Here is a 9,441-nt window from a genome sequence, read left to right as displayed (position 1 = left end):
AACCTGAGCCGGACTGTGCAGCGGCATTATCTGCTGTACTGTATGTTTTCATCTGTTATACAATTAGGGGATACAATATACAGTTAATTTTGGTTCGGCTAGTTTTCAGTGCTACATACAGTATGAAAGAATCAACTTGTCACTTGCAAACACTTTGCACAGACTAAAACAGACATACAGCCATTCCTATCTTTTTTTAAAGATAATATGAATATATACTACAGTAATGTCAAAACAAACATATACTGCAAAATCAATATATCTTCTTGTCAGGCTGAAAGCTACTCTAGTTAAAATAATGAGGATATGAACTGGCCGTTCTTCTTGGGTGAGCACATCTGTCTCTCCAGGTGGATGTGAAATCTGCCATTGTTTAATGTCCTCACAGCAAGTTCACTGCACTGATCTGCTGTTCTGGGCACTCAGTATGCAAGCACAGTGGTATTCCTGTGCAGGGATTTGCCCTTGTCTGTAGTGACTCTTTTTTTTCTTCCTTTTTTGTTTTTTTGTTTGGCATGTTAAACCAAATTCAAGCAGACGTGGACAGGAACAACCAATATTTGTCCTCTTGTTCGTCGACGATAAATCAGCTTCATATTTCCCTGACAGTTGCCGGGTCAAACCTGCGACCTTATCCCATCAGTCCACACTCCGTCACTCTACAGTCGGTATGCTGTTGCCTTGGTTCTCGTGCCCGCGCCCGGACGTGTTCAAGGAGCTGCGCTTCAGCAGCCTGTTGATGATGTCAGTGCACGTCTTCTTGTACTGGTGTCGAAGCAGGGAGTACACAAAGGGGTCACAGGCCGCCTTGCTATAAGCTAAGCACTTGGAGACTATTCCCCAGTGAGGATTGATAGGCACCGCTGGAAATAACTCTACGATCCTGCAGGCAGGCATAAAGAGAGGGTGGTGAGAGAGGGAGAGCAGTGGAAAGGCAACTCAACATGCTGGAAAAGACACGCATGCCCTAAGCTTATTATGCAGAAATAAAAATATATTTGCAAGACATTTTTACCCATAACATCACCTTTTTTTGGAAGCAGGGTGATTCTTTACTACTGTGTATTCATGCAAAGAACCAGCATTTATTTATGAATAGAGTCACCTTATAAGTATTCTGGTAGTATTCTAGTATTAAGTTATTGTTTGCAGTCACCCACAAGATAAAATATAGGCAAATGTCAAGTGAAACTATGAGGAGTTTCCCCCTCTTTCTCTCATGTGTGTGGATTTATAGTGTGAGGCTACTTTTCACCTCGTTTCTCATTTGCAGCCAGCAGCATTTCATGTCAGAAAAGGCAAAGGCAGTGCCAGCGGAAGAATAAAACAGACCTGTCTAAGCAGTAATGAGTGTCTGGAAACAAGCCAGTTAACTCTGGATGTTATTTAATATAGCATTAGACTGAAGGCTATGCAGAAAACCTTAAAGAACAGAGGACAGTGCGTTCTTCCAGCAGTCTGGTGGGGAAAAAAAATTGTGTGTACTTAAAATACAGTATGTTTGATTTAATTGATTACCTAATGAGCTTCACAGCCTTTCCTGTTGTCTGCATCTCCAAGTTGCTCATCTCTGTCATTCCCATAAAAACCACAAAATTGGTGCTTTCACACTAATTTCTGTCAAGTGTTGAAATATTTTACCGTATGTAGTGTCATAAAAGGTGTAAAAAAAAAAAAAAATGCTGATCCTCTATTCTTGCACTCTGTATGATTACTCTGTCCACAATCGAGCTCTGTCAGCACATTAACACTGGGCTTATATGGGCCAGTAGCCATCACTGGTATTTGCCCACACACTCCACAACACCAGAGTGAACAGGAGGTTAAGTCAGCTGCCACACCGCACAGCAGGGTTTTTACTATACACATGATGACCCTGACAACAAATGAGCAGTGGAGAGGCAGTGGAGGAGCTTTTAGCGTAATATATTCAGATAGTAATTAGTAAACTGCCATTTGCAGAATGAGAGCATGTGCAGTGCTGCTGTGGTCATTCTTTACTGACAGTTTACTGAGAACACAACAAACTGTTACTGCTCATGGGCTGAGTGGCTGAAAAACTCAGTGACAAAGCCTCCCTCTGGTAGAGATGAGTGATGAGAGATGAGATGAGATGTGGGAGAACTATTTTATGGAACCTTTTTCTCATTTCTTTAAAATGACGTCTTAATGGGCCACTTCTTTACAGTATTGCCTAAATCAATATACTTAACTGTATTACACTGACAGAAAGTGACACTTTTAACATCAGGTGTCATTCAAACTGTGACTTTACAAGGCCAGTGCCAATTAAACTTAAAATGAGACAGGAAAGTGTTTTTTTCTACAATAGTTACTTGGTATGGCCCTTGAGCTGTTTCACTACCGTACACAGTGAGCTTTTTTTTTTTCTAACTGTGAGCAGCTCCTCCATTTCCATAGTGGCTCTGCATTATAGAAGTCTAGTGCCCATCAAGAGTACATTTAATAATTTACATGTTTTGAGTATATCTTAATTTGTCACTTATAGATGCAAAGATAGATATGGATATATAGATGGAGGTAAATGGACTGAGGCACCCACAGCACACAACAGCAACACCATCTTCCAAAGACTGTGTCCCTGTTACTCTAGATAATCTTCAGAGTTCTATCCTAGAGAATATGTTAACTTTAGTATTTTTTATTTCTAATTTTGTTTTTGTTTTTTGTTTTTTTGTATATATTCTACACAACTATTGTATATGTGATGAATAAGCCATTCTTGTGTTTCTCTCATCTTCCTACACTCTGTGGGTTTTGATATTCTAATTTCCTTTGTATGTCATTTTTAACCTGTACAAATAAAACTCACACATCCTTTTACACGACATACACGTATGTTTCTCACTTACTATATGTCTCATCTGACATTTTCACTTTGTCCAGTGATTGATGCAAGTGGACTCCACCTAACTAACTGAGATGCACCCAGCGAACTTGAGGAGAAAAGTGCTAATGCAGCAGCAACAGCAGAGCAGAGGCATATTACTTATCACAAGGTCAGCCAATCTCATCTTCCAACTCTGGCTTGTGTGGAGAGGAAGCAGAGACAAGGCAGAGAGGAGGAAGCGGGGGCAGCTGACAGGAGAGGAGGGAGGCTTGGGGGATACCAGCAAAACAAAAAGGGCTTGCAACGCCGCAGTGTGTGCCAGCATGGTCTCCAGCACTCACCTTGTGATCACATAGGGAGCGAAGCAGAGCATGAAGGTGCCAATGAAGGTGCTGATCTTCCTCGTTGCTCTCTGTCGTCGCCTCTTCTGCTCCTCCAGGCAACGCTGGCGAACGCTGTAAACAGAGAGTGTTTATAATTAGTGGCACACACTCAAAGAAGACCACAGAGTGTCTCTAGAAATCTTTTAAAAGACAGCGAGGAGTGGGTGTACTTCTGTCCATTTATGCTGTGCAGGGGTTAAACAGAGAAGGAGCCAGCAGAGGCTGGGCTGAAGCAAAAACAATTGATTTATCCCAAAGACACTTTTGTAATACAAAGTGAGGATCTCTTCTACCCAGAATTACAATCTCAACGCTTTCTGTGTGTGTAAATGTGACTTTAGGTGTGAACCTGAATGCACCATGGCTGTGATGTCAGGGTGGCACGCTGCTTTAAGCAGCAGTCTATGAAAATGAGGTCATCAGTGTGAGTAAAGACAGGAGTTAGAAGACCAGCGTGCACCTAATAGAAAGTAGCTGTGATCTACTGTCTCTGACACACACAGACTACGTATTGGTGTTTTTAGCCATACTGTGTGGATGTAGAGCGAAGCAGTCACTCTATGTGACATTTCAGTTTAATCAGATTTTGTATCCCCTCTGAATACTGAGGACCCAATTGAAATGTCAGTGCAAAGCATCATTAACTGCAGTTTTGTCCTGACCGCAGATACAGAACAGTGTCATTTCAGGTTGTCACATCAACATGAAGAGGAATGATGGCACCAGCCAGAGTCACTGCTCCCACCGATGGGAGAAACCCCCCCCCCCCCCCCCCCCCCCCCAACCCCCTCCTTTATGATCAGAGGGTTGGTTTGTACAGTTTGTTCTTTTTCTTCTTCCAAATGAAGAATCTTGAAAAAGCCTTGCCATAGGTTTTTCCAATGTGAATCTACACTGCAGAAAGCTTTAGGATCAGTGGTAAGAGGTGCCTTGTGCATGTGTAATACAAACAGGAACAATTAGTTAAAGGAGCTCACCTGGGGTGTATGTCCACCAGCAGCACCAAAGTTTGCATTGTAATAACGTCGATCCTCTTACAGTGAAACCTTGCCACTTTAAGCACTTTGAGGTATGTGACACATAACACTATAAAAGACAGGAGAAATGTGAAGGAGTGGAAAAAGACGGTGAAGATAACAAACTGGGTCCGACTGCTCGCCCTGGGGTTGGACAGGGTGCAGGACGCGTAAAGCCGGTGGTATCCCACCCAGGAGAGACAGGTGGCCACCGTGGAGAAGGACATGGAGTGCACCCACGTGTACCCGAGCACAAAAGCCGCGTCTTTATGGCGCATTTTGGAGTGATACCTCAGGGGGAACACCACCGCGATCCACCTGTCGATGCTCAGAGCTGCCATGCTCAGCATCGAGTTGGTGGACAGGAAGGTCTCCAGGAATCCCACGATCTGACAGAAGCCGTCTCCTCCCGGCTGAGCCTTACTGACAAGTCCCACCAAAGTGAGCGGCATGTTGGACACGGTCAGCAACAAGTTGCAGAAGGTGAGGTTGAGATTGAATAGACCGGGGACCTGCTTGCGGATCTCCGGGTTGTACAGAAAGCAGATCAGCACCAGGACGTTGGACAGCAACGATACTATAATAATCACAACCACCAACACAGAGAGAATTACCTCCGCAGTGTCCATCCTGTGGGCCCCGAAACTCACTTATCCCCACTTTTTGTGCACATATCCATTCTTGCTTTTGCTGCTGCAAAATGACATTAATCACCCATTACCGTGTCCACGCGTGTCCAGATCTCTCCACCGGTGGAGATCCCCTTTTTCTCTCCACTACATTGTCTCTCTGTGCGCGAGCCAGCGAAGATGATCAGGAGGATTCCGGCATGACAAGAAGTATGTTTGGGGGGGATTCGTAGTGTCGATCTCCCCCTTTTCCTATAAACTACGAGAAACAAGCTCCCGTGCCAAAGCTGCTCTATTCTGGCACTGCGTCTTGCAGTGGGGTTTTGTCGTCCCGTGATGCGCTCTTGAGGCATCACCCCTCCGCACACACTGCACAGTGTGTGGGCTACTTGATATCCCCACTCTCCTCGGAGAAACAGTCAGAGACAAAGAATATTAATAAGTGGGGATTCTTAACAGAAACAGAAAATGGCACTGATTCCTCAGAGAGTTTCTTTCCTTTCACATGAGCCAAACTCATCTTTGCTGAAAAAAAAATGTAAAAGATTTCTCAGTTAATAACATGGATATGTAAGTATGGTGTATAACATGATTTCATTTGTTCTTTTCTTGGGCTTTGAGGACTAGACTACATTTATAAATAATAAATCTGAATTATCACGCATATTAAATGATGTCACCCATGTCTGATGTATTCAAGGAGCATTTTTCTTTTCTTTTCAAGGGAGACATGGCCAAGAAGACAGCTGTGTCATATGACAAAATGTTTAGGTAAAGAAAACTGTCACACAAAGCATACACAATATCTTATAAAACCATAAAAAAAAAATGTAAAAGCAACTGTCATGTGATTCATTTTCACTCTGGCCCATTTAATCAAACCTTACTTCTGAATCAAACTGTCTGATAAAAGACAAATTACTTCATGTTTAAGGTGATCAAGTCTGGTTTCATTGCCTTCAAGCACCATTGCATTCCAGCAGTATCTCATCCTCCTCACGCTTTACTCAAATATCTTTACTAATTAAGTTTGCTCCATCAGATTGATAAGGAGCAACATCTTCCGTTCCTCTGGAAGCCGGATGACGCCCCCACACTCTGCTGCCCCTCTGGACTTGTGTGGAGTGTGGAGAATTTTTCCTCTGAAGCGTGGGACTCATCGGAGTGTGCTGCAGCACGTGAGCCACTGAAAGCGCTGGAGCAGGGTGAGGTGGTGGTTGTGGTTGCAATAAGGAAGGGTAGGGGGTTGAAGGGGTGGGGGTGCTCTGAGTGAGAATGTGTGGGTGGAAAGAGTTATTGTTACTGCATCAACACACATGCACATGGTGTTTTGGCGGCGGGAATGTGATACAATGCAGGCCACCGTGTTCTCTTCACGTTCTCCAAGGTGACAAAAAGAGGGAGATGTGACTTAGATGTGAGGCTCATTAAAATGGCATCTTGTAATGGTGTCAGAGGAGTACATGGGATGATGTTTGCTCATGATACAAAGAGAAGGCGGCTGCAGGGGAAGAACAGACAACCCTGCCAGCTGCTGGGTGTTATTAAGCTGAAATGCAGACCCATCTTGGTCCTGAGTAAGGATTTGGCTGTGATGGATGCATTTCCAGCATTATACTCTCACATGTCGCATGGGGCAATCAGCCTGTGGAGAGAGGCACAATCAAGTGCTGTCATGCAAGTGCTTCTGTAGCTCTCTCCTGTCCGTTCAGAGGCCTTATCAGCACAGAGCCACCAGTTGATCTCAGGCACAAGTGCAGCTTTTTGTAGGCATTGCTTTAATTATTCTTTTCATAATTAAATGCCAGCGACACAGACAATCGTGCCTGTGAAAAAAGTCATTCTGACAAACTACCTTTGAGGGGCTGAGTGATAGGGATGAATTAGGATAATAGCATTTGTGATGGATCCTGTTGTTCTAACTGGAAAATTTCCTTTAAAAAAAAAAAAAAAAAAAAAAATGTGACTACAATTAAGATTTTTGCTAAAGATGAATCAGTCAGAACAAAGCCACACAAACATCCCCATTAAGCATCACACCACATTAGACAGATGTGCATGGGAATAGCTTTTGATAAATATGGATGCTGTTTTTCAAAACTACAAAATATCCTCTTTCATTTCACCTGAAAGAGCCATTATGTGAGGAGAGCATTATGTCTATGCAGAGCTATGTAAATGAGGCCTGATTTGAGGTGGACACATGGGCTTTGACGTCCCCTGGCCTCAGGTAATATCACCTTGAATGAACAGCACACAGCTGCTCCTTTGTCTGATGTTGATAGAGTGAGTTTCACTGGTTAATCGTGCCATATACAAAACCCAATAAAAGCAGAAAATATTAAGGACACTTGCATACTTTCATGAAGTGAACTCTGAAAGTCAAGCCAGATAAAGCCATTTTATCTTACTGATGTCATCATACATCCACCCATCACAAAACATGAATGAGTTGCAGAGGGATTTATAAGCTTGTAAACCACCAAAATACCAGAAATTAGTTTTTTTCAGGTTGTGCATGTATGTGTTTTTATCAATATATTGTTTAATCCATAATATTCAAAGGCAGTGAAAAATTACACAATCTAAAAAGATGCCTACAAATTGCTTGTTTTGTTCGAACAACAGATGTTCAGTTTATAAAGATATAAAGCAGAAAGAAGCAGGAAATTCTCTCATTTAAGAGGCTGGAACAACAAAACAATTGGCTTGATGGACTGTCACAACCAAGGCAACCAGGAACACGAGGAAGAGAGGACTCAAATGCAAAAACCCCCAAGACAGCCGATGAGTCAACTAAAAGTCTTTTAATAAACCAAAATCACTGGAAGAGTCCAGGGAACAAAACTTAAACAACTAACAATCATCCACACAAGAGAAAAAGACTCAAAAACAAAACTAAACGAAAATATAAAAGTCCTTACTTGAAAACAGAGGAAACCAAGGTAAGTCCATGAGGGGAAAACGCAAGGCACAGGCACAGGGACTTGACGTGGCTGGCAAACAACGAGACTTAAATACACTAGGCAATGGGCAACAGGTGACGCCAATTAGGGCGGGGCGGACAATCACAAATGGCGGGAAACGAGACAAAGACAGGAAGTAGAACAAGACAAGATACACAAGGGCTATGGCTTCAAAATAAAACAGGAACTACTAACAAAACTTAAGAAACTAAACAAGAGTCCAAAAAGGTCCAAATGTCGACAAAAAATTTTAAACATAACGAAAGGGTTCTGAAAACAGCCCCCTTATGGGCTAGTCATGACCGTTTATTTACTACCAAAATAATTAATTAATTCAACTAACTGTTTCAGCACTAGTTGACTTTTTTCCCATGTACCAGCTTTTTTATAAACGATTCTTCTTTTTTTATATGGTCTATGTCCTGAAGTTTGCAGTTTGTTAAATAACATTTCTCTGGCATGCTTTTCTTACAGGATGTGCAGACGGCATGCCCCTGGCTGTACTTAATCCAAGTGGAACACTCTTAACATTGTCATTATTGATTATCTTTTTAACTGTGTGTAAAATGGGCTGCAATCAGAAATTTTTTTGGTGATGGCAGTGGATGGGTGGGGGGGGGGGGGGGGGGGGGGCTTTCTTTGGGTTTACTGTAAGATAAGATCTCAAGTCTGCAGATCTGCACTTTGAAGATAATACCTCTTGTCAGAAGATTTAACAAGTGCGGGACTTGACTGTGAGAGACTGTAGGATGAGAGAGAGCCTGCAGCACTCCTCCTTTTTGCTGTGACAGTGTGGATTTGAATTCGCTGCCAGTTCCAATTCCACACTTGACTTCCCTCAGATTGGCAGGCCGGCATAAATTTTAAAGCTAGATGTATGCTTTAGCTTCTGCGTTTTCCTGACTCACCTTTTGAATATAGACTTGTCACTTATTTTTTCAACATATCACAACTAGTGATGCAGGATTTCTACGTTGAGAGGGAGGAACTTACTTTAGGAAAAAAAAAGTTTGTGGAATTCGTGTAAATGTGACAATTTGGAAAACTTGTAAAACTCAGACTTGAGACAACATGATGCCCATAAAGGTCTCATATGTGGAGACTGGAGGGACACTCACTCAGACAAGACGCTTTATACAAACAGAATAAAATGCCAACCTGCAAGTACAGAGAAGGGAAGGAGTTGACAAAGCTAACAATAACGCTGGGGAGCCCCTGACTTAGTCATCACCACTGCAACCACTCTGATATTGAGTGGTTTGGCACAGCTTGTATGAGCTTGCACATCCTGAACAGTATGTTAAAACCTAATCAGCGCCAAAGTAGTTGCCAAAGTTTTTATTGAAAAAACTCACTAATTAACATGTTAAGTCTCATTTGGTTGTTGGAAATTGTTGTACCACATGATGGCACAAAATGGAGGATTACCAAAATGATCCCAATCATCTTGATGGGTACATGAACGTGTCTACAAAATTCCGTAGCAACCCATCCACTAACTGTCAAGACATTTCACTCTGAAACGTAGGGGTAGTGTTTCCCTACACTCTGATATGACTGAAAGAGGCGTCTCCTAAATCAGGACAGTCTCCTGTA

At 42.5% G+C, this 9,441-nt stretch overlaps 1 protein-coding gene across 1 annotated transcript; it reads right to left on the bottom strand.

Moving 5' to 3' along the window:
• Window positions 1-654: 654 nt before the first annotated feature.
• Window positions 655-4,879, bottom strand: LOC121175427 (G-protein coupled receptor 26-like). Its single transcript, XM_041029195.1, has 3 exons — window positions 4,212-4,879; window positions 3,193-3,306; window positions 655-883 (listed from the first exon to the last, which is right to left on the bottom strand). Exons 1-3 carry the CDS (start codon window positions 4,877-4,879, stop codon window positions 655-657), a joined length of 1,011 nt encoding a protein of 336 aa, XP_040885129.1.
• Window positions 4,880-9,441: the final 4,562 nt, after the last annotated feature.

This window comes from Toxotes jaculatrix, chromosome 21 (genome assembly GCF_017976425.1).
Source record: "Toxotes jaculatrix isolate fToxJac2 chromosome 21, fToxJac2.pri, whole genome shotgun sequence".
NCBI lineage: Eukaryota > Metazoa > Chordata > Actinopteri > Toxotidae > Toxotes > Toxotes jaculatrix.
This window is presented reverse-complemented; position numbering and strand designations above follow the sequence as displayed.